Raw genomic sequence first — 26,367 nt, 5'->3', positions numbered from 1 at the left:
TGGCCACATGTGTGTTTTAAAGACTACAGCAGATTAAGTCTGTCTTAGATGGGATGTTTCTCTCTTCCTCCTAATGTATTCAGGGATACTCTTCAGCCCCACGGGAACCTGCATAAAATTGGAGTGGCTACCAAAACGACTCAATGATTGGTGCAAAAAGAAATCAGGATCCTGCTGGCTGCATCACTATACACTCCTCTCTGCATCCTACCTGCACACAAACTCACTCATGTGCGCGCAAACACACACACACACACACACACACAGTATCTGTCTCCCGCATAAATGCATAGAAATGTAGGCAATGATTCAAACCATCATCACAAAAAAAAGGCATGAAAAGCCAAAAGGCTTGACACACGCACGCATGCACGCACGCTGGCAGTAATAAAAGCAGCATACCAGTCTGCCTGCTGCAGTATCCCAATTGTCTGTTTTGAACTGCAGCTGGGGACTACTTACACAGGGCTGTCTCCAAGGGTAGACCTATTCATGTTTGCCACAATGCTACAGTAAGATAAATCTTTAAATTTCCCCTCAGACACTCCCCTTATTTGGCAGACACGTCTTCAAACTGTGTCTGCGTGAACTTATATGCGCATAAGAGCGGGGCTGAGGAGAGGACAGAGGGCAAGAAAAGTGGTACAAAAGCAGCAGATGGCTCGAAGTGTGGGCCTTGGGAATACTAATGTCTCTCTGCCTTGAATGTTATGACCTCTGTTCACACCAGGCTTCAACAGGAAAAAGGCAACACAAAAGAAGAAGAAAGAGAAATATCAGCTAATTTCATATCTTCTTTAGACACAGCAAGAAAGTGAAACACTAAAGATCTCAACAGATTCCATTAATAAACAAGACATCTCCTACATTGATGTATTTTGGAGAAGCAAAAATATTACACGGCACAGACCAATTACTATGACTCCATTTTGATATGTACCAGCAAAACAATGCTTCTTGTAGGGCTGGGCACTAATTCACTACCATTTATCAACATTAATGCTGATGTGAAAATACTGTGCACTCATTCTGATGTACAAATAAATCATTCTGAACGGGTTTTTAATAAACTGAAAATAAATAGTTTAACCCTCTTGGATCCTTTTTTATGCATGTAGCATAAAATCTGGCAAAACTGTGTATTTTGTCTTGATCTTTGAATTTCCAGCTAGGCTCTTGCAGTAAGTCTAAAATACACCGTGTAAACTAAATTGTTACATTGAGGAGAAAATTATCAGTTTTTTAAAGAATAAAACATGCATGGTATTATTTCTGGGTGCCATTCTGGGCTTTCTTCTTGAAATCTGTAGATTTTACTACTTTTCCTTTGTGTGTGTGCCGTTTCAAGTAAATAAAAACATGGGACAACATCTTTCATTTTTTCTGAGTTAATGACACAGCTGCAGTTGCAGTCATGTTTATAAGAAATGCAACATTGGAAGCCAGACATTTCCTACCTGGTAAGATGAAGAGACTATTTTCAGTGCAAGAAGCTTTGGAACTTGTTATGGAGTCTGGGTCCGACAGTGACTGAGAAAAACAGACACAGAAGACACTGACACCGCAGAAGAGGAATAGCTACCTCAGTCTGATTATTTCTCCTCCTCTGACTACTCAGATGTGTTCTCTGCTGATAGAGAAGAAGAGACAGTGGAGTACTAAGTGGGGATATTCACTGGGCCCCCAGCAACACTGATGTGCAGCGCTATACTCCTGTAGTGAAAGAAACAATCCTGGGACCCACCCAGAATCAGCACCATGATGAGCAGTTTTGATTTGCTCATCATTGGTGAAATCATTAAGCTAATCCTAGATTTTACTAATCTCCAGGGGAGATGTAGCATCTCAGACTGGATGGATATTGATGCCACTGACCTGAGAGCTTACCTCAGGCCCGGCAATCTTCCGGTCCACCATGCCACACAAAAAATGTAAGCTCATTAATACCTGTCTTTGCTTCGATGACAGGCTGTGCCAATCACAGTGGCTGAAAGATGACAAGCTTGCGGCGTTTAGAGACAGCTGTGAGTTGTGGATTGCTCGCTTCCCACTCCTCTATAACCCAGGAAGGTATGTCTGTGTGGACAAGCAGTTGGTCCCATACCGAGGCTGCTACTCATTCCACCAGCACATCCCAAAGAAGCCTGAAAAGTATGGGCTCAAAATTTGGGTGACCTGTGACGTAGACACCTCTTACACTTAGAGGAAATTCATGTACATGGCTGGCTGTGCAGCAGAGAAAAAACAGGGGAAGAGTTGTCCTGCAGATGACAGAGTGGCTCACGGGTCACTGTCATCTGTGATAATTTCGTCTCTTCCTATCGGCTGGCGGAGGACTTGCTGTAGAGGAAGGTGGATTTGTTTGGCACTATCCGGCACAATAAACCGGAGGTCTTCTCCACCTGCACCAAGTGTGGCAGTCACACCTGCAGGAAGCACTTCCACATTATTTGCAACACCTGCCTCATGTAACAAATCTTACAAAGGTCTACACAGTTTCTCTTTCTTTCTTGCTCTCTCTGCATCTTTTGCTCTCAGACTATTCATGTTATGATAAGCTGTTTAATGTTGAATGTTAGGGAGCCAATGTCGATGTGATGCTCTTGGTCAAACCTGTTTTACTTCACATCTAGTATAAAAACTGCGAAAAGGTAATAAATTTGCTTTGACTTAAAACAAAGAAGTTTTTAGTCTTATACAGCATCATACTGAAAAGCACATTTTATGCACAGAGGGACTAAAGTGGGAGTATTTATTGCTGCACAAAAAATAATAATGCATAAAAATCAATATTGCTACAAATCACTCACATACCCTAAGCTGCACCCAAGCTTTAAGTGACTTATATGACAAAAGGCATGTAAGGATAAAATCTGTAATATTGAATGATAGAAACGCTGAATTTAAAGTTAAGCCTGACAAAGAGGGGTGGAATATGGAGGATTTGATTGAGTTCCCAGATAGACAGCGAGAATGGAGAAACAGAGTATTCTCTCTCTCTCTTCTCTTTTTTTTTTTTTTAATAGAAACCTGGCTACCTGCTGATACCCAGGACAGAGGAAATTGCTGTTTCAACTGAAGTGCATTTTCGGCTTGGTACTCTTTTTCTCTACACAACACAAACACATACTTGCAGAGAAAATGTGGAGAGAACTTATTTTACTTAATTTCTGCTTTTGGAAACTGATTATATATACAAATGCCCATAAACAGATGCTGTCTCTAGGACAGTTTTGAGTGATGTGGGCTGAGCCACCTCAAGCTGAACATTGCTAAGAGCATGGAGTTGGTGGTGGGTTTCATGAGGAAACTTCTGTCCTGTATCAATACTAGTGGGACTAAAGTTGAGAAGGTTTATTAGTTGTACCTGTACCGTAGCCACTGTTTTGCTTCTCAGCTAAAACATGCTGGTCTAGTCATTCCAATGATGATGTTATCGGTGTTTATTTCAAGACTTTTTATCTGAGGAGCTACTAAATTTAACATTTTCATTACAGTTAAAAGGGGGAAAATAGAGTAGCAAAAGTATTTAGCAACATAAATATTCTATAAATCAAAACTTAAAATTTTCTATGTGAATGTGATATCTTTCTATTAATTATCAAGATATAAAATATATTGATGAGTAAACATTCTCATATTTGTTAGTATTGTACAAAATGATCTGAATCAATAACTGACACCATACCCTGCCTTCATCATGCAACTCATGACTAAGCAATGGATTTAGTTTAGTTTCATGTACTGTAATAATCTGATCAACAGTAAAGGGGCAATATGTCAGACATGTTATGAAGGCATTAACTCTTCTGGTGAAGTATTATTTAGACCCTATAGCTGTCTCTTTTCAGAGAGATATTGTGTTGAGTACATCCAAGAATAATGGGAAGATTCTGCATAAGCATTTAAAAATGTCTATGGTCCATGCAATAATCACTGCTTTCATTTATCCATCATCTTAATAAGGGTCACCCTGTGACATGTTCTTGTAAACATTTAACTGTATACTCTTTACAACACTTCGACATCATTAAACATATGTAGATAAACTGGGTAATAACCTGACAATGCTGAGGTTTGCCGCTTGTAAATAAAGAATAAAAGCACTATCAGAAAGAGACACAGTGAGAAAATGAGTTTCCCCTCAGCTGTCTCATTGAGATTCAGCGTTTGTTCTCCTTACAGCCTCCTACTCACTCTAGAACGACAACAAGAGAGCAATGCGGGAGACAGGAAGAGAAGGAACACAGAGACTCTGTGAGCAGCAGGAATGGCACAGGACCACAGAACGCATCGCTTGCTCCCCCGCCATTCTGCTTGCCAATGTCCATCTCGCCACTTCAAGCACAACACCACAGACACACCCTCCTCCTTCACCCTTGACTGTTACCATGGCAACTCTTTGTTTTCCAGTGAAGTCTCTCAGAGGAAAATTGTCTCAGCCAATCATCAAATCACCCCTTCCACAGAACAAACCCACATGCAGGGCACATTATTCAAACAATGCTAATCTGCTAGTATAGCCTTGTTTTAGCAAGAAATAATAGATGGCAGAAATAATCCACCAGATGGACTTTCATGTAGCCCAGCACCACAGCATTTTTTAGCTTTAGGTACGTGCCTTTATACATACAGTACAGACAGTGGTGTAAAATGGTGTAAAATGAGTATGCAAACAAATCTGAATTCATGGTAAAATAGGGAAAAGGGAAAAATGGACATTCTTCACTGCAAACAATAAGTATGCAATCAAATCTGGATTCATGTATATGCAAATATTTTCTTCATCTTTGTTGATTTGTTTGATGAGGGCAATCTCAGTAAGTCCAACACTTTGGTTCACTCTGAAGTGCCCAATACACCTTTACAGACATGCTCAGAGCATAAAGTTTATCGACTGTTGATCAACTGACTCCTCTAGCAACAATGTGAGACTGACATTTGTGGCTTTAAGCAAAATGTTCCTGTAACTATCACATAGACAACAATGAAAAACCTCCATGTTATCCTCAGGATGACTTGTATTCTTCTAGGAGCTAGAACAAAGGTAGGTAAACAAAGGTACTGACAAAATCATCTGTCCTATACCTTTGTTTATTATTATAAACATGAAAATCTAACTTACTCTCCTGCTCTCTCTGTTACTATCCCCCTTTTTTGTGTACGAGCAAGTGCGCTTCTTGTGCTGATTAGCAGTAATTACCCAGCCTAACCAACATTCTCATGTGGTTTTAGTGTCTTGTCCAAGAACACCTCGACATGTAGCCAGGAGGAACTGGAAATCAAAGCACTGACCCTTAAGTTCATAGACAACCGCTATTTAAACATGCTTAACACCGAGTGAGATAAGAAAAACTAAGACTTGTCCTGTAGAGAGAAACAATGATTATATCCAATATGTGGGGAGGAGGGATCCGCCGTAAAGGTAATGACTTAGATAGATCGATTTAAAGGAGAAAGTTACTATTTTAGGCATGATCACAGGATCCCATTCGATCTTAAAACATCTTCACGGAAGTAGCATAGCATCCTAGTGTGTTATTTATTTTTACTGTAATTGCTATTTAGAATACATATAGTATTAACTATAAAAAACTAATCTTAATGCATCTTACCACAGTATAAGAACAATGCACATTTTACACGTGAAAATGGAGCTAAATATCACCACAAGTAATGCAACTCGCAGAATGAACACACACTTTATTTTACAAGCTGAGCCTGACCAGGTGGCACATGAGGCTCGGCTGGCCTAGATTTTCACAAGGAGCATGAAACACTCTAAAGTTTGCCTGGCGACAAGCCCGACTTGCAGACAGCTAAACACAGCTAAATGGCCCCAGAGGGAGACAAATACTGAGGCGATTTCATAGGGTTTAATTGAAGCTGTCAAATAGTTTTGGTTACTGATGCGAGGGAATGAGTGAGAGAACACAAGAGAGATAAAAGGCATTAAGTTATTCTAATGCCTAAAATTATGAACTTGGGGGGTGGTTAAAAGCAGCCACAACATCGCACTAATACCCACATTGCAAACACATCACATTGAGAACAGGAAAAACATTTTTGTTTTGGATGTAATGAGAAACCCTCCCACACTGATCTCTGAAAACCAGGCTGAAATCTGACAACTAAATAAATGAGTATTAATCCAATAGCCCAACAGAAAAGGAGGGAGATGATGCTAATTAGAAACTATGGCCGTTTGTTCTGTCTGTTGATAAAATTTATAATGGGAAGGCAGGACAGAAAATATAAACAATACATTGATTTCGGTTTGTTTTGGGGTTAGTCATTTTTGTGATTCCAATTTCCTGAGCAAAGTAGTGCACATTTGTAAAATTTTCTCATTGGTAACTTAAATAATCAGCATAAAAACAAAATGGTAATGGTAATGGTTACTTATCTATCATGACAAATAAATATAAATATAAATAAAGACCAGCTTGAAGCACCATCAGGGCTAATTCAAGTAATTATGAAATACCCAGAACAGAATGTATAATACTGTCATAATTTTGGAAGTTTATGGGTTAAATAGGATTATATAGTTTGAATGAGAAAAAGCACATACAGAAATGTCACAGACAAATAACAGTTACTTCATACTGTATGGACTGTTACAAACTCAGAACAGAATGGACAATAACACTAACCCATGCTGTTATTGCTACATGGGCTGTCATTCCTCCTGAATTACCACTTAAAGTCTGGGGAGATAAAGGTACGAATTGCTCCTTGACTGACACAATAGCTCACCTGATGCTTCAGTTAGAGATCTTTCACAATCCTCCTTCTTCTTGACCCCTCTCCAGAGAGAGCAGTCCCCTCAGGCCTCTAATCCTCATTCCTTGTCAACTTTTAATCAACAGCAGTTATTTCTCAGTGGCCTTTACTCTCACCTCTGTCAGGTCCTTTCAAAGAAGAACAACAGCAACGGCTTGAAGAGAGTGAGACAGGTGACTTATTGTTAATGACTTTCAATGTTGGACATTTGACAGCTGCTTCAAACTTGCATTTAGACTGGACAATACACCATGATATCAACTCTCCTGTACAAAAGTCCGCTCAGATGTCAGACCACAGCAAAAAACAGCATGTACTTGTACTCCCACAAGGCTGTCTTCTACACAGACAGAATGCCCAGAAAAATGCTAATAATATTCATTGAATGTGATGATGGCCATTGTATTCAGTGACAGCAGAGAACAGAGCAAGCAATATCGAGTTGAGAAATATCCCCTTATCTTTACTGAAAGACAGACAGGCTGAGTGGTAACGGCCAGAACCACTAATGTGATTTGGTGGCAGGCACATGAAATAACTTCTGGGTTTGGTCAATCACACAACCCCTCAGGGAAAACATGAAGAAAATATTAATCAGGTTTCACGTCACACAAGTGGATACACAACCACACATACTGCAGTGCACTCTTAAACTGCCCTAAGCTGCCTTTATATACAGTCATACAAAATTGCTTAGGCTACATGCATTTGTGCCATGAAAACAATGCACCAAAGTGTTGGATCCCATGTGTCAATGTTTGCTACTGAAGAAAACAACAGGGCTCAATGCTTTACCCGCCTTTGCTTTTCAGTAGTGTGCTTTGCCAGTCCAACCTGCATGTCTGCACATCCTGAAATGGACCATGACAGCAAGCTCACTGCTAAGCTTTGTGCTTACAGTTTTTGTTTAGTTTTAGTTTCAGTGCTGGCCAGCTGACACACTGAAGATTAATCACACAGACTGCACCCGCTTGACCAAAGAGAGCAGCACCACTTTGGATGACAACAAAGGACAGGACCACAGTCCTGTTCAAATTAATGCATGCTTGAGAGTGTATTTGTGTGCCTGTTGCTCTAGTTTGTTGCAACTGACTGACTATAGTGTGTGCATGTGCGTAGCTGAAAGTGTGAAATTGTCACATCAATCCTCCCGAAGAAGTAACAGGTTCAGGAGAGTGCGTTACACCTCCCAGCATCCTTTATGCTTTACTGAACCCAAGGGAAACACACTACGTCAGGCTGGAAGATTGAAATCTGCCCACCTCTATTCCACTCAGTACATGCCTTCATGTCCACAGCAGCTCTGTATATTTTCATTTTGCATTCCCTAGCAAGTTTTCCTTTATACATTCAAACGTCAGAGAACAACTATTTATGTCACTTTATGTAATCATCAAACGTTATTTTTAAGTGGATTTACTTTTGAGAGATAGAAAAGACATCTGTGAGTGTCTTCATATTGACAAAAAAGCTATGCTAATAAAATTGGGTAATTTGTTTAGATGCAGAGGCTTTAACAAAATGAGACAATAGTCACAGCATTGGTGCAGTTTGACAGAGGAGGCAGGCCTGCTATGTAATAATGTATGATTCAAAGCTATTTTAAGATTGCGGATTGCTAAACCTAGATTTCTTTGGGGAAATCTCGCTCACATTTCTCACTGGAAACTGTGCCACGCAAGAACACAGCATTGCCTGGGTTTGGTAATGACGGCTCTGGCTCAGTTATACCTGTACCCAGACAAGGTGTATCTTTGCACATTTTGGCGTCATCACATTGCATCTATTCCTGTGTGCCCTGGTTTAAATAGTGGAGGTCAAGGGAATATATGCATGAAATAGCAGAAAGAGCAGAGCTGACCACAGCTGTAACCAGACGCTGTTCTTTATCTCTTCTACCTCAGCAAACTGCATAACAGATCCTAACTATGTTATCAGTAAGAGGGCGACATTTGTTAAAATTATATTTTTTATAATGATTTGATTGTATTAATGCCAAGAAACTAATACCAGGGCAAAAAGCTACTTTTAATCAATTAATTGTTTAGTCCATAAAGTATCGGGAAATAGTAAAAATCCAAATGTTTGATATTTCTTACTGAAGTCAGTGTTCTACAGTAATAACTGTATTTAGAAAAACACACAAAGCAAGAATTCAGGGTGTTGGAAGGTAAAATAGGCCACATCTAAAGAAAAAACCTTTGATATGGCTGCAAGAGATGAAAGTTAAAACACACTTCTCATTTAATGGCAGATTTTGATGGTTTCTTGGCTGTAGGAATGAAGCATTGATGTGATCGTGCTCTCAGGATTATGAAATGGATGAGACAATATACTACAGAGGTTTATGAGTAATTAAGTGGAAACCAAATTTGCTGACCCTAGTTCTATGTTTTTTCTACATTTATCATGCTTAAATGGACCATGAGACCAAGTAACCTGCCAAGGTTTGTGTTTTTATTTCAATTAACTGACAGGCACAGATAGAACATGCAAAATCCATACAGAAAGGGCCCAGCCGTGCTTATTTATTTTATGTAAGACCAGATCTAAGGGGTAATAAATCCATGCCAAATATGGCAGCTCATAGACACATTGCCTCAGTGGTTTCAATGTGGTTTGCTGATCACTCATTTCACTGTCCCTGAGGGAGGAGCCAGGGCTCATATAACATGGCAGGGATAGAGAAGGGTCTGACAGGGCTCAGCAGTCCTGAATGACAGAAGTCAACAGCAGCACTGATCCCATGACGACAGAAATCTGGATTATTGCAGCTTTCATCTGAATCCCCTTAGATCACATCACTATTTTATCTCTTTTCTCTGCTTCACAGACAGCTACACTGTGGACCTTTCCCCCATTTAGTATTAACGGTGAGCATAAACAATCAATTTTTTAATTTATATTTTTCTCTTTTGGTTTTACATTTTACATTAAATTATTAGTTAGTATTTAGATGCTACGGCTTGGCTTAGTACATTAGATAATTATTCTTAACATTCAACCTGCAACCATCTGTGGTCACACAAAACTGCATCATTTGGACAAAAGTTGATTTTGTGACCTCAGGTAATGCAGTAACAGCAAGTCAGTTCACATCAGGCTGAGGTAAAGCATTAATAAATGTGGTCCGACTTTGTTACATCACAGGAAAATGTTTCCAGCCAAATGTGAGTGATTAAATAAATAAATACCCAAGTGTATAAAATTAGGTTTGTAACTCTTAGTATAAGCAGTACTCTTGGCACTGTGCAGCAGAACAGGCATGTAACGTAAAATGTTTTTATCTACATACATAAGACTTACCAATTGAAGGTCATTTTTCAAAGATCTACCTGTAATCTTTGTTTAAAAACATTTGCAGCATTTAGTCCTCTCTGTCCTGCAGTCATTGTAGACATACCTGAACTCTCTGCCATCCATTATCTCACACATGAACTCGCCTTTTCTGTCAGCAGTGATGTTTAGCCTGCAAATGCCTAGGGTTGATGTAAAATGTTGTTTTTCAAAAGTAAATATTGTATAAACAATGGTATTAGGTCAATAGTTTTTCAAAAGACTACTACACTTGACACACCAGGTACGTTACATGGCATACTGTTGAAAGAGGCTTTATGTAGCAATGCTGAAATCTAAATGGGATTTTAATTTACCTGGTTTTTAAGTTAAGCTACACCTGAATATGGGGATGAGAGAATATTTCCTTTGTGGAAAATATAACATTTTTTAAATGTGACCACTGGGCAAGAATAAAAAAATCTATGTAATGTGTACACACACACTCTCTATCTACTCAAAATACTGCCTGTAGATTATTTTAAATATTCCCTAAGAAGAGCAAAAGAAAGTAAAAGAGATACTGTTTTTTTACACATTTGACAGCATACAAGATGACAGATGTGACTTCATAGCATGGCATCACATTTCATCAGCCAGGTCTAGACTACACAGTAAATTTGTCTCATGAGACGGTCACTATGTCAGATTAGATGATTATAGAGTTGAAAATTCTTGCCTTGACTTGGCCAAGAAATATAACAGATTGCATGTTAATATCTGACCTATCACAGCTCTCTGACGATGCCAACAAATGTACCCATGGGAGATTTATTGGCAATATAATTATGACAGTGTACATTTAGTTGCTTGTTTTTGCTGTGTTGTCTTTCCAGGACACAAAAAAGGCAGAGGTGTTGTTGCTAATTTGTCACATGTAACGTACCTGGTGTCTAGAAGTGTAGTAGTCCACCTTTTACAGGTCCACCTCCCTTGAAACATGTACAGCAGCAACATCATTCCCTTTTCACTTTATAATGCACAGATGCACAGGAAGACAAGATCCTGTTGATCAGTATCACACAACATATTATGGATTTCCTTCATTTACAGATTTAATCTCAATAAGTGAAGTGCAGCTGCTGGCAGACTGACCACACATCACTGCACTGGCTAACTTAAATTCCAAATGCAGCTATCCTCAAAACTAGTCTACCAAGTTCCCTGTATGAATCCAAATAGTCATGAATTTCCGATAAATACTATCAGTGACATACAGATGGATGGGGACCTATTTCGTGGAGATTACAGACCTACTCAAGCGCGAGTATGGTTGTGAGACTCATGTCTGTAATCTTGTTCTGGAGTCACAGCTCCTTTAAGACTAGACTGTGGGTTGTAGCCTGAAAACCCTGGTCTCCCGTCTCTTTTTAATCCCTTTACAGAGAAGGACAAGGTCAAAATCAACAGTAAACATGACATTAGCAGACAAGTGGAAATGGATGTAAGAACAAGGTTGATGACTGATGATGAAGTGATTACAATACACTGTTGATTATCAGGATTATACAAAGCACTACTCATTTCTCTCTCTCTAGAAGGATGGTGCTCTACCAGAGTGGATAAATATTCTAGCAGAAAATTAATAAGTAATAAGGAGGCAGCTTTGAGAGGAGAAGCTCATAACACTTTGCTCATCTATGTCTTCAGCTGGATTCTCCCAAGATGCTCTCCCTCCTTCTCCATCAGCATACAAGCTGCATGCTTCCTCAATCTTCCCATTTCATCCTAACCCATGCTGGTGCTTTTCAAGGACTAGGTGGTATAGACACAAAGTATTTTTGACTAAAACTTTAATGACAACCATGTAACTATTAGTGCTTCCTTAACATATTTACACGAGAAAGGTATCACCAGTAATGTGGATGTGACCAAACAGGTCAGCTTACTAAGATAGTACAGCTACTGAATTCACACGTGTATACAAGCACTGAGAAGTAAATTATGTCAATTATAAAAACTGTTCCTGTTTGACTGTGGTTTGTATTGCATTGCAATATGCTCAATACATTAATTAATTAATAATATAAATTACTGAGGTTTGATGTATAATATCTGTTGGTTCATTGACACTATAAACTGGTGTATCTTTACAAACATGTCACGCAACTTCACAGAATGCAATTCTCCACAATACACATGGAGAAAAACACGTTTAAAAAACTGAAACACTACAAAGTAACACCATGTCACTTTGCTAAATAATCCTCTACACAACAAAATCTCTTGACCCTTGCCTTCCACATTTCAATCATTTTAGTCTTCATTCACTCTCTTTACCTCCTTCCTTTGCTGTTTGTGTGTGACACTGGCATGACTCAGTGGACTGCCAGGAAAGTTAAGAAGCACTCTGGGGATCAAAGGTTGCCATGTTTGTTAGTTCAGTAACCAGTAACAGGGTGAGTGTACCAGAGCACGAAAACATACATTACAGTAGTTATCCCATTATCACTGTTCAGACATTTGCCAAGTTTGTAAAGTCTCTGAAGTTTGGCCGGACTGAAATATGTTTCATGCGGCACAATAAGAATTCCCCCCACAATCTTCTGTATACCATTATTCTGTAATAACCTGCCAAAGCACAGTAAAGCTAACTTACTGATGATGAAAAATGGGACGGTAACAGTGGTGAGAGGACATATGGAGAAGACAACAAAACATGGAAGCCAGAAAGTTGTCTTTCAACTGGGAGATAAAAACTTAAACTTAATTAACTTTAAATGTCTTTCCTCCCATATCCTGTCTTCCTCTTTCTATTCATTTTTTGTAGGTATTCCCAGCCTTGGAGCTGTAAGGTCTTAAGCTTACAGTGTAATGTGCATTGAGAATGATTTTGCTGTGATTTGGTGCTAGATAAATAAACTGAACTGAATTGAAATTAATCGCTCTGTAAACTAGCCAGCATTATACAATTTTAGCAATGTGTGCTACAGTAGATAAAAAATGAAGCAAATGCAAACAACAGTGAACAACATCTAACATTTCATATGGTCCAATGAGCAAATGGAAAGCTCATCTGGAAAAGCTAAAATGTTATAACCCCTGTAATAAAATCCTACATCAAATCAAACAGTTATTCTTTCCTGATGAATTTTTATTTAGTAAATAATATTTTTTTCTAATGAAAATATGACTGTAACAGTCAAAATATATTTCAAGACTTCATCACATGCCACTAAGCCAAGGCTACATGTAACATTTCATCCTCATGGCCTGAGTCCCTTTGTGCTAGCCTCAAGGTTTCTGTCCTCACTCAGCAGCTGGATCAGATAAATCTAGAAAACATACAAGTAGCATACACACTGTTCGTGTCAGTATCATGGCTCCGGTGTATTGAGGGAAGTGATAAGAGTCAGAAGTAGGTAAAAAGCCTCTGTAAGCTGTGGAGCAACATAAGCAGCTACATGCCAAATTAAAGAACAGCTATTTGTCCATAATTACATAAGTGACACAAAGCTATATCAAGAGATTTCCCCTTGGCTGTAAAAACATTGAAGATCAAAGTGACAGAAAATTGCATCAAAAACAGATGGCTTTAAATGAGAACGTAGAACCATTTATCTGCTGGTCCTCAGCAGATTTAGCTGACCTAATGTTGGAGAAAGAAAGTAACAATAAGAGCAAAACAGTTACTTGTGATCAAAACTCAGGGAATATGAAGTTGATACATAGGACAAGAGAGTGAAACCTCAGAGTGAAACAACAGACAAAACAAATACACAACAGTTATGAGGTAAAACATCCATTTAGGTGTTTGTGTCGCTAGCAATGCTCAGTCATAATAAAACACACACACACACACAAACACAGTGTTAGAAGTAGTCACAATGACAGTGTATCTCCTGTCTAACAACTCCTGTAGTTCACCATGACTCCCCTCTTTCTACTTGCATGCAGCCCTGAGGCTTATAATGGTCCCAAAGGTCCAACTTACACTGCAGCACACTGCAGTTATACAGTGTTTGAGACAAAACACTCAGCAGATCACATCCAGAAAATAAAGATACTAATAATATATCAATTAACCCTAGCATTATTTTATCTCAGGAACTGTACAGTACAGTAAATATAGCAAAATCAGCTTCACAGCTTCTGTATTTGCAGAAGATACAGTTCAGTATACAATAAAAAAAAATAGAAATGTGTAAATGTCCAATAACTGGGTAATTTACATTCTACTACTACTAATTATCCATATACGTATGTTCAGTGCACTGAAACATCTTCACCTGCTTGCTCTTTGTGTGCAGACAGAGTGGCTTAGCTCACGGGCTGCCTACCACCAAGCACAATTTGCTAATGTTAGCAATGCATTCACACAGGACAATAGTGACGAGACAGGAGGACATAGCAGCATGACTGACCAAAATGTTTATGACAATAATTTTATGTAAACAAACATGCATGTAAAGACAATGAGAAAAATTAAGATCAGCAAAAATAATTTCATTTATATTTATTTTGTCACAAATGTAAAACTCAACACAAAATTGCAATATGTAGGGGTAAAGTGTGTTGGGATGTGTGTCTGCACGAGACATATAAACAAGCTGATAGCTATAAAGCTATGCATGCCCCTTTACATCTTAACTCAACTGAGCCCATCTCCATCAGAAAATCTATCCCTATGCTCCCTCCCTCCTCTGTTATGAACAGGGAAAGGCTTACAGTACAGTGCTAACTCTAAAACCTTGCATAAGCTGTTCCCTGGCATTTAACACCCAATCAACACTTTACAAGGTTGCTCACTGCCATGATGTTGTGACCTCTTGTCCCACAGCAATAACAAATCTCTTTTCTCTGAATTACAGACCTAAGGCACCTAAAGACGGAGGACGAAATGAGGGGGCTTAAATGCAAAGCTTAGATAAACAAGCTGCCGGCTAACAGTCCAGTTAAGATGTCTCACTTCAATTCAGCAATCAGTATAAAAACAAATACATCCAATGCAAGTAATGCATTATTACAATGGTCCTCTTTACGTTTTATTTAAGAATATGGTAATCATATTAGTGGATTAGGGTAATGACCAAGTGAACACCAACACAAAAACCATGTTGGTGTTTTTAAATGTATTACCTCTTCCCTTTAAACTTTTATTAATTTTCTCATTTGTATTCTACAGCAAGCTCCATCTCACCTAAAGCTGAGAGGTCAACACAGACAGCTTCAATTTCTTCCAATGAATTTTTAGCTGAGGTATGGAACCTCTTCTGAATTTTAAAATGGCTCCTAACTATAATCAAAATGTACTTGAAGTGTACTAAAACATGTTTTGTGTTGTGTGTTTATGTGTCCAGAGATGTTAAGTGATTCATAAAAACATCAGAAAAACATCTGAATACAAGACAGATATACTTTTCCTGTTGGGTTGTTAAAAGTAAAGGGACAGTTAGAGGATTTATATCCTTAAATACACAGGCTATCATCAGAAAGCACTGCTTTCCTTTTACTTTTCCCACTGACATCAGCATTATTCAGTATTGTTTTGCCCCTGTGTGGGTGTACCCTCTAGGAGGGCATGTATCTCTGCAGTATTGCTTTTAAAATTGTCTTCTAATCCCAGGGTTGGTGGTTCAATTCCTGGTTCCCCTCAAATCCTGGCCACACGTCAAAGTGTTCCTGGACAAGAAACTGAACTCTAAACTCTAGGTGCCTCAGGAGGGCAGCCTGTCTGCAAAGAAATTCCCCAAGTGGATTCATAAAGTATCAATTATTATTATAAAGTACAACAAATGATAGTCACTGATACATAATCTTGGCTGAGGTTATTCTGAATTAAAATGTTTTTTTGCTTTGTGATCTGATGTTTGTGAGTAAATTACTAAATGTTGCATTCAAAATAAATTCTTTATTGTAACAAAACAAATTCAAAAACAAATTGTTTTAAAGCACAGAGCTAATGAAGACGTTGTCTGTTTACATGGACAACCTCAATAACAACACATTCAAGTGTCCTGCGTAATGACCAGATATTGACATGTACGTGTGCATCATCATACTCTAATTAAGACGATCAAGCGCCAGGACACAGCCGCCAGGACACAGACGTTTAATAAACTCACCAACAACAGATGTGATTAAGACATTTATTTAATGATAATGATTTATCAATAAGAAAGCTTGATAGTAAATTACTGAAGGAAAAACATTTTTGCCAGTGTATCTACATGTGTAAATTTTATCTTCATACACTAAAAGGCTCTTGTGTATATTTTGATATTTCTAATGCCACTGAGGATGCCCTAGAAAGATCCTGATGTACTGTTTTATCATGCATGTTTACATATCCACAGTCCAAAATCCTCAGAACTTCTGCAAAATACATTCTTGGGTTCAACTACAATCTTCAAGAAGTTTTCATACTGTCAACACCCCCTGATGATCTTCTGTAGCTACATCTACACTACAATTTTTTGAGAGATCGTTGTGATGAAACAGGTTAATATACCTATATGCACTTTGCTCATGAATATTTAGGTTTAAGGCACCACTGAGCACCATCAATTATCAATCTTTTCTTTTTATATCAATATCCAACCAAACAGATTCTTGTAAAGATCCATGTGGATTGAGTTTGCTAAAAATCACCAGTCAATTAGCATGCATCTGCTTGTCTTATTGCCATGAACACAGTTATGGTTTGTTGTTGATTCTTTGTAATATTTTCCTTTTGTTTTTTTTTTCTAGTTCCTGTCTGAGCAAGCATGAAACCATAAATAAAAAAAGTGCATCTGTTTGATCCCCATCAGCTTTATCACAAATATGATAAACAATCATCTGTGCTGTCTATCAACATGTCTAGCTATAGGATGACGGCCAAAAGGCTGGTACTCCAAAGCAATTTAAGATTCTGTCTAATCCACATTTGTCGTGCTTGAACAACAGCAGCATACTGAACTTTATATGGAAATATACCACATATATTGTTTACGCCAATGGCAGCAATCTCTGGCAGCTAAGAAAAGAGATTTACCAGATGTGAATGTTTCAGATAATCCTAACAATGACAGCAGCAGGTGAGGCTCTCTACACATCTAAATACTAAGACGTGCATGTGTGTGTCATGCTGCTTCTCAAACAAATGCAGTAGCTAATGGGCAGGCTTGGTGAATGCATCTCAAGCCTAAGTAATGACATAAGTGACCATACCAATACAGCAAGTCATCTTGTGACTCACAGCTCAGCAGGAGTGTAGGTAAAATTAATATATTAAGGTCATGCATACACACACACTACTACTAACACACATGAAGCTGGAAACTGAAAGCTAAAAATGCTACAAGGTTAGTTCTTCTGAAACTCTCCACAGCCCATGTGCATGAGCTGCGAAGAACTGCAGCAGTTTCCTGACTTGATGTGGTGTTGGCCCATCCACCCTCCCTTTTTTCTATGTATGCGTGCCTAAGTTCCCATTAACACTGTTAATGATTTTGGAAAAATAATGGAAAAATAAAACTTTAGTTTAATAAAGGTGTGCATGTGAGAATAATGCAAACATTTTTATATGCACTGTACATTTATCAGATGGTTATACTGAGCAAGATCATAGGGGACACAACTGTGAAGGGAAAGCGGACTCATGTCATTCAGACAAATCCAGTTAACGAATAAAGTTGTTTCAATGCTTCTCTCTCTTTGGGTGTCGCCTCTAAGCGATTCTTTAGTGCCACCCATGATTAATGCAGCTTTGAATGGCTTTCTATTTTGCCAAGCACTGTGGGAGAAAGGTTTCTTTCGGTCTTTCTCCCTCTTTTCTTCTTTGCCACTTTGCTTTCCTCCCAATGTGACCTGATTTAGCCCAGGAGTGTGAAACTGATTTGCGCTCATTTACATGCTAAAGCCATTAAGAGAGGTGAAATAATGTGTACACATCACTTCACTGATTCTAAGGCACGCCACCAAACTTGGACAAAGTTATCTGCAGTTTCAACTAATAATACAACAATTCATTATTCATAAATGTAACTAGGGAATAGAGTGAAAGAAGAATCATGTAAACAAACAGGCAGGGACAGTAAAAACAACATGCCTTTAGATGGAAGTTATCAAACTGTAAAACATGATGATGTACAAATATGCTGGTATGTAATCTAGCTGCATTTCATCACATGCTAAGGCCGACCAGGGAAGGAAATTATTTTGAGATAAAATCAGATAACAGATGGAGCCATAAATGTGCTGGATTTATGTACTGGCAAGGAAAAACAGAAAAACACCAGCAGAGTTTTGATTGTATAACTGCATGTTTTGAAACTTAGGAGCATTTAAAGAAGTACTGAAGATAATATCATGCATGTCTATGTTCACAGGACAGATTTAGCACACTACCTGCATGTAGGAAGGACCTTTGGCTAGAGACAATGTGGTCGTGCCTTCACACATGACTCAATACAATGTTGTGTTAAACACTCATAGCGTAAACAATACACCCTGAAATGCAACATCCTCACAAACCTCTTCATGCCTCAACTAGACACTGCTTCACTATTGATTATTTGAAAGCGTGGGTCACTCAGGAGTTGAAAAATGTCAAGGGAGTAAAGCCAAGTGTTAAATTCATTCTGCAGACTGACTTCTTCAACCATAAAATACAGCAGGGCAATGAGTAAAGACAGTGGTTACATGCTTTTGAGATTTGCTGCTTTATTACTTGAACAAAGACAAATTAATTTCTATATTTCTCCTGTCTTTGAAAAGTGACTTTACACATCGCCTACTGTATAGATCAACTAAAGTACAGCACTCCCTAGGTCCTTCCCCTCATGGTGGAAAAAAAAAAGTTCAACGACTGGCTCACATTTTAAGAACTGTCACAAACAATGAAACAGGAACTTTTGAAACAGTGTCCCCTTAACCATGCATGAGTAGTCCACAGAATGTGACCTGGATTTTTACATGCTTCTTTACCTGTTAGTAAAAACAATTACAAGTCATCACTGAACTAAAGGTGATCACTAAAAAAACACTTCAAGACCTTTAAGAAAGATAAAGCCACTTCAGATGGATATTATCCAGGAAAGAAAATATATAGATAACAGTATAGGTATCCAAACGAAGACTTTTTGTAAATGTTTTTGAAAAAGCTTGACAGAACCAGACACACAGATCACGCTTTGACGGAAAAAGAGAAATCGAATTAGACAGTGCTGTCAAAACAACTTGAGTTACACTGATAGAGCTGTCATATTCATTTGTGTGATACTTGAACAATATCAAGAGCTGGACAACAAGGACTGACCAAACTCCTTCAGGATACTCATGCTTTAAATAAAGGGCTGATAGTAAAATGTTATATCCCCTTGCATTTTGCGCGGTTCTTGAATAGAGAATTGTATCCTTGATAGGATATTACATGAAGACAGAACTCTAATCACTGTAGATTAATTAAAATAAATAAATAAAAACAACTTTTTAGATGCTTGAATATTTCTTGGAAGCAGCATCATGATATGATATGTGATGGGCAGTTATCATGGTAACTTAATTTCATGCTGTAAACCACAAACTATTTCCCCCTGTAAATTGTGATTAGTTAGGAGAAAATAGCTGCTGGGAAGCTGAAAACCCAAAGAATAAGGTCCTTACCATGCAAACACTCAAAGAACACTCAGCACAGCTGTGCAATGGAAGCTGATGTACAGACGTAGTATAGTGCTATTTTAAATTACCTTATGAAACTCATCCAGCAGCAATAAAAAGGTTCATCATATTTTCTATCCTATCTATCTATATGTAATGATGAAAGGCTTGTTAGCTCAACATTTTCTCTTGCTATATTGATCATTCTAGCTGGCTATAAAGTTTTTGCCCAGATTTTATTCTAAAATCAGATCCAGCTGACTACACAAAGCACTCAACAGCAAATAACTCTAGCAAGCCTGCATAATCTTTAAAATGTATATTTCAATAGTAGAAAAGTCATGATTATCTATCAATAGATAGACAGAGAGATAGCGCTGTTTGTAAACTGTTTGTATTTGAAGCTAAGCACAATGATGATGTAATCTGGAGATAAATCCTCCACAGATGGTGAAACTCACAATATGACAGCAGCCATGTTGACCTTAACGGAATAGGGGAATGTTTTCTGATTCATTGTAAGGCACCCTACATTCATAAAACAATATGTACAAAATATCTACATAATATCTCAGAAAAAAAGTATCAGCCGACAAAAAGTAATATTGGGAATATTGGTAATACAGTATGTTGTTATGTACTTGGTTAGTTACAATAATCCCAGGATTACTTTGGCATCAGAATGTAACCAGGAAAACACGTTAGTAATATAATGTCAGTTCTAGAAGAAACAACTGAGTCTATTAACTTTGTCCGTAGACGCTGACAGTCCAAAAATAGCATTGAAACAATTCATCCAATAGTTCAATCCCTAGTTATAATCAAATGTACTCAGTAACATAACGGATGAAAAATACATATATTCATGTAAATACATTTACAGTGGATTAATTTATAATAAGCTCAGGGTGTACATTAGAACTAGCCCGCCCTCATCTGTAATTCCCCATCTCATCTCCGTTTGGTAGTAAACCCAAAGCCCATCAACTACATAAATTCTTCATAGATGAAAATTTGCTCACTTTCAGTGTTCACAAAGCTTATCTATAGCGACACAACTGTTTAACAACACTGCAGGGTCATTTATCCTCCAATGCTTAGTCATAAATCATTGTTTCATTGCCTTTATAGCAGTTTTGTAGCACGAAAATCAACACCTACTCTTCTATAGGTTTTATTATGTTCGAATATTTTGCTTTGCCAAAGGGCATAATAGTCTGTTACTGTACCTCCACCCACATAAATGTTATGAACAGAAAATGTTAATATTTGAAATGTGAAACACATAGTGTACAGAGCAAAGCTTTTAAGCAGGTTTTACAGCTGATATTATATAACAGACAACTGATTTCCCTATGGCGATGTCATCCACGATGCTAAAGCAGACTCATTTGTGCTAAAGGCATATTGTTGTGTGACTGAAGCTATTAACAAGCATATTTAGTACAACTGCTTTGACAGGGAAAAGATTTATTTACAGATTACCAAATTATTATAATATTTCATAATTTCTGCAACAGGCCTGCAGTCTTTGCCATATTCTTTTTGTTCCCTCCCAGTCCAATTTAGTATACTCCAGCTGCAGCATGAATAAGATCCCTGCCGGGAGGGTGTTTGTCCTTCAGTGTAGGTGCTACACGGAAAACCATCCGTAAGAGGACAGCGTGGAAGAAGTGAGGGCAGATGAAGAGATAAACAGGATTGAAAAGGGAAATACTGATTAAACATTTCAACATAGAACTTATGGGTTTCTATCATGATTCTCCAGGGGACCCTTACTTTCTCTAATATGCATTATACTCTTCTATCTGACCTCATCCTCTGGTCAGCCATGTCTTCTTCAGCTCTGCCACAGCAATTGTGCTCCTTCCTCTATCAGTTTTCTACTTTCCACTGTACAAGACTCTTCTTCCATCTCTGTTCTATCCACTGTCAACCTCTCGTTTTCCGTTGGTTTTACAGAAACATTTTCACATTTTATCAGCTTTCCTCATTGTCGGAAAGCATGAAAAACTATCTACTCACTAACTACATAAATGAAGATAAACAGATCCATTCTCAAGACTGCAATGCAAGTGTTTTTCTGGCTACATGGTTTGTAATGAATTGTATTTTCAGTTCAGAGGTTGAATAAAGAAACTGCAACATGTCTTCTGTGCGCCTAAATGTTTGCTTTTGACTTCCTTTTAGAAGAACAGAAATATAATAACCACTTGTTCACTTTAACTATTTAAAATAGTAAAGAATGCTAAATAGTGACTGGAAGTCTTAAATGATCATAACAAAACTATAGGTTAACCCAGTGCAGCTTAACATGTACTGACATATTCCAGTATATCTGTAGGCTGCATCAACTCAGTCGTACTGTTGTGAAAGACACCAACAAACAAGACTGTGAACATCAGACAGCTTGAAGGGATATCATACAAGTGTATGATGATTACTGAAATGCATTCTGCATGACTGGATGAGGACACTAAGGGCACAAAATTGTATGATGCAAAGCAGACCCTATGAGCCTGTCCCAAGCTCCCTCTGTACCGCTAGACACAATGCCTGTCAGCAACTCTCCTCCCCTGTGGCAGGCACTGGCACAGAGTGGTACACTCTATGCAGACACACAAAGCCAAAACATTTTGGTGTTCAACAACTTAAAGCCAGCAGAGGTTTCAGCAGAGGTTATTGTGGAGGACTAATAGCACAGCGTACCTCCCACAGTTATCCTCAATATTGTGACTAGCACACAGATGATATCAATTCAACTGAATATATCTGTTGGTCAAGTATGGGGTAATAGAATTTATATTAAAGGAAATGAGTTGATATCTACCTTGAGTAAATCATTCCCACAAAGAGAAGTCAGGGTAGCCTGCATATGCCTGAGGTACCGTTTAATAAAATGATGAAGGAAAGAAAGTGCACCATTAAGAACATCTAAAAACTAACGACCCTCATGATCTGATGAGGCACTAAAGGCCTATGGCAATATAACTACAATCGATAATTTCAGGCGTATACTAGGCAGCGCATGGATGAATCACCGAGAGCTGTGGCGTTAGGTGTGAACGTATTTCCAAAAGCAGGTCCAGTTTTTGCACTCCCTTGCCCAGAAATACTCCCTTAATTGTACGCCAGACTTTTAATTCAGGAACCGTTTTCGGTCCGAGCTCACCGCCCTGTTATGAACACTGATGCTGAGGACAGTCGGAGCGATCAGCATCCATCCATCCATCCACCCGGATGGCACAAGAACACTACAGCCTCGCTTGACGTTCAGCGGGGATTATCAGTGACGTTACGACATTTTGATAAAACTGCGTCTTACCTGGAGAATTGCATGTGATGGTCAAGTCACCTCCTTGTGAGATCTGTGACAGATGGTGGCCGATGGTCGCGCATCACTCAGTGTGAGCCCCACCAGCAGAAAGCGGACGAGGCTGTGTGCCTGACGGCGGCACCCCGGAACGAGTATAGCATAAGACGAGCCCACTGCAGTTGTCTGGTCGGTGAATACACCGCCCGCTACCCCACCCGAGCACCACCAGCCTCCACCACCACTTAACGAAGGACAAAGAGTGACTCGTCGTCATCACAATAACTACACATTGTGTGAACAATAAACTACACCTTGAATTTAAACAATGCATGGCTTTCAGGGTTAAAGCTGAAAATGCCTGGCTTTGTCTTTGTTCAGGTAACAAAGAGCAACTCTATCAAATGTTTTGTTTCTGCAGCACTTTTATAAGACATAATTAGCATTCATTGAGATTTTGTTTTAGAATAAATAAAACAGGTAGCTACAAACTCTTATTTGGCTTTAAATATGCTATGGGAATTAAAATGCGTTTGCATACTTAATTAATTAGCAGTTAACTATATTTCCCAGATTGTTTTTCTCTTTCTTTTTGTATTTGTAAAGGAACACTTCTAACGCTCTAAAAACGCTTTGTTTGAAAACCTCAGAAGGTAATTTATAAACATCCAAGTTAACACTAGCTAACTTTGACTTGCCAAAGACTCTTGTAAGCCGACCCAACTTCAAAATATTATGTATCGTTCAGTGGTAGGAATATTTATGGATGATGAAATAGTCTTTGAAGATTTCAGAGACATATTCATGACAATACTTTGTTCTTAAACACAGCTGGGTGCTAACGAGCTAGCTAACGTTACCTGGCATGTCACTCAAACATGCACACACTGTTAGGTTTAGCTAACAACAAGAGGCACAAAATCTTATCAATTCACTACAAATTATAAAACTCTGTAGACAAACACTCACCGCTTTAGTAAGGTCATTTCTGGATATCCTAATAAGACGAAAATGTTAATTATCGAACAATGATCCTGTTAGCAACATTAGCGCTAACACCAAGCGAAGATGGCCGCCGGAAGTGACCCTACAAACTAATTTTCATGTTGCACCAGAAGAAAATGGTTGATCACAAAAAAAAGTAAAGTTTGATTTGTCACATTCTGCTACCATCTTGGCTTTAAATTTGATTCAGTGAGGGGTATATTTTTTTTGCCATGCTCCATCCCCACAGGTGTTTTCATGCAATAAGCTACTCAATTGGAAACATTGGTGGTGCTTCAGTGACATCACTGTATTTACCTGTATCATACCTCTTGTCAGGCTGACTTTGTTGACTTTATTTTATTCCTAGCATAGCTCCACCGATAAAACTGACGAAACATGTGAATGTGCTGGGTCTTTCGGGAATCTGAAATTGTCATTATATCAGCAGCAAAGTTGTAAGATGGGTCAGTTTACAGCACACATTTTCTCACTTCTGTTTTCCATGCTTGACTGGTCGCATTTCTCCATTTATCCCTAATATTACCAAGGTAACTTTAATTTCATATTATTCACAATTCTTTTCAGCTTTAACAAATCAAAACTTTTAGGATTTATTGTTCCTACTCCATCCGTCAATCCAGCGTAACAGTGACACTGTTTAAGGCAGATTCCCTGTTTGTTTTGTTTTGTTTTGTTTGTTAGTTGTAGTCGTGTTTATTACCTCTTTTGCAAACTGTATCAACCACAGTGAATGACAGGATCAGGAGTTTGGGTTTATTATGTTATCCATGCTGAAATCAAATTGTTACATTAAAATCAAATTAAACAGTTAAACATTTTATTTGAAGTGTTCAGTTTGAGATGTCAGATGGAGTCCAGCACTGCCACTGAGTGGCCTTATCTAGACATTACACATAAATGAACCATCAAAACCTGCCACAGGTGACAGGACTGAAAGTTGACATATTGAATCCAAGTTCCCTATTAAATATGCTGTAGCAGTGAGTAATAATAGTAAGACTTACAGTCTTACTATTATTATTAGAAGTACTACAATTATTAATAATTGCATACTAATCTCATGGCATTCCACAGGGATCTTGATGTTTTATATTTATTTTGTTCTGTTTTTATTTTGTTAGTCTGGGTCAGAAACTGGTTCTGATATGTAATGATGATGGCTGGTGAGTAAAAGGCAGGGGATCAAAGGTGTCTGCTAGTGACAAACATAACAAGAATTACAACAGGGTCAGACTGGATGTCAAAACAATGTCTGTTGTAATGCTGTTTCAATCCATTCATTGAAATTATTCTATTCTAATTTGAATGAATAAGACTTAGATTTAATTTATTTATTTAAATAATCAATGACTTTTTTCTTCAGTATTTATCAGGAAGTCCTGCAGGTCTAAAATGGTTCGGATCTCGTCCCTCTCGCCCCCACTGGTTTGCATATTGATCAGCCTCAGCGTCCTCATGACCATGACCCATTTTTTCCTGCACCCACTCTCTGGTGTCACTGGATAGGGAAAAAATTTAAAAGTAAATTGTGATAGAGGATAGTGAACAAAGACGAAGAAGAACTTCTTGTTGGATAAAAGTGAAACTCTGTGCTCCTCACCTAATAACCTCAGCTGCCCATCTGCCTCCTGCTCCCCTCTGGGCAGCATCATAGTTTCCTCTGGCATGGAAGTATTTGTCTGAGTCCCTCCAGTTGGACCTCCTCATGTCTATGTATGCTCGCCCCATGTCATAAGCTCCTGATCAGAAAAAAGGATTTAATTCAATTATTGAGAGAATTCAGCAAAAGACATCCAGTACACATTCTTCTTTTACAGACATTAGAAAAGGACATGACCTAACCTTGAGCAGCTTCAACTGGAAACTTGTACCATTGAGCACTAGTTTCGACAATGAGAATGAGAACAATTCCTGCTAGAATCAACTTCATGGTTACAGATGTCTAAAAGGAAAAAAAAAACACAGAGATAGTCAATAAAAAATGCTAAATTAGATTCATACATTTATATTCTGTGGGTTCAATCGCTCAATAGAAATGACTTACTTTGCGGTTCCTGCAGAGTTTAGTAAGTAGTTGTAGATCATAGAATAGCTTGTCACTGAGAAGTCCTTTTATATCCTGTTGTGAAACAGGCTGGGTGGTAGGATTTCTAAATTATGGAAAAACCAGGTGCGTCATCAGGTAAACATGTGGTGGACATTTTCTATTTGTGCAATTGCTTGTACCACCAAGGGCATGGACCACAGCAGTCTCTCTGTAAACAACAAGGTGAAAGAGATTTTCTTGTTCAATGCCATGAAAAATGTCTGCGTCTGATGAACATATACAGACTTATACATTC

General features: G+C 38.3%; 2 protein-coding genes across 2 annotated transcripts in view; both read right to left on the bottom strand.

The window, feature by feature from the left end:
* Nucleotides 1–23,137, bottom strand: part of apba2b (amyloid beta (A4) precursor protein-binding, family A, member 2b) — a 49,486-nt gene extending 26,349 nt beyond the window's left edge. Inside the window, exon 1 of the mRNA XM_026378939.1 lies at nt 23,030–23,137. The gene's annotated coding sequence lies outside the window, so the exon portion shown is untranslated. The remainder of the gene's footprint in view (nt 1–23,029) is intronic.
* A 1,619-nt stretch (nt 23,138–24,756) lies between these two features.
* On the bottom strand, nt 24,757–26,156 carry saa (serum amyloid A). Its single transcript, XM_026377707.1, has 4 exons — nt 26,070–26,156; nt 25,868–25,967; nt 25,626–25,764; nt 24,757–25,523 (listed from the first exon to the last, which is right to left on the bottom strand). Exons 2-4 carry the CDS (start codon nt 25,953–25,955, stop codon nt 25,385–25,387), a joined length of 366 nt encoding a protein of 121 aa, XP_026233492.1. The 5' UTR covers nt 25,956–25,967; nt 26,070–26,156; the 3' UTR covers nt 24,757–25,384.
* Between the last annotated feature and the right edge of the window lie 211 nt (nt 26,157–26,367).

This window comes from Anabas testudineus, chromosome 3, assembly GCF_900324465.2.
Source record: "Anabas testudineus chromosome 3, fAnaTes1.2, whole genome shotgun sequence".
Lineage (NCBI taxonomy): Eukaryota > Metazoa > Chordata > Actinopteri > Anabantiformes > Anabantidae > Anabas > Anabas testudineus.
The sequence above is the reverse complement of the archived record's forward strand: the minus strand, read 5'-3'. Positions and strand labels throughout refer to the sequence as shown.

Coding starts and splice junctions, on each gene's coding strand:
- saa (XM_026377707.1), bottom strand. CDS start 25,955: ATGAAGTTGATTCTAGCAGGAATTGTTCTCATTCTCATTGTCGAAACT. Junction 25,765..25,867: donor TCCAGTTGAAGCTGCTCAAG/GTTAGGTCATGT, acceptor TTTTCTGATCAG/GAGCTTATGACATGGGGCGA. Junction 25,524..25,625: donor TGGGCAGCTGAGGTTATTAG/GTGAGGAGCACA, acceptor TTCCCTATCCAG/TGACACCAGAGAGTGGGTGC.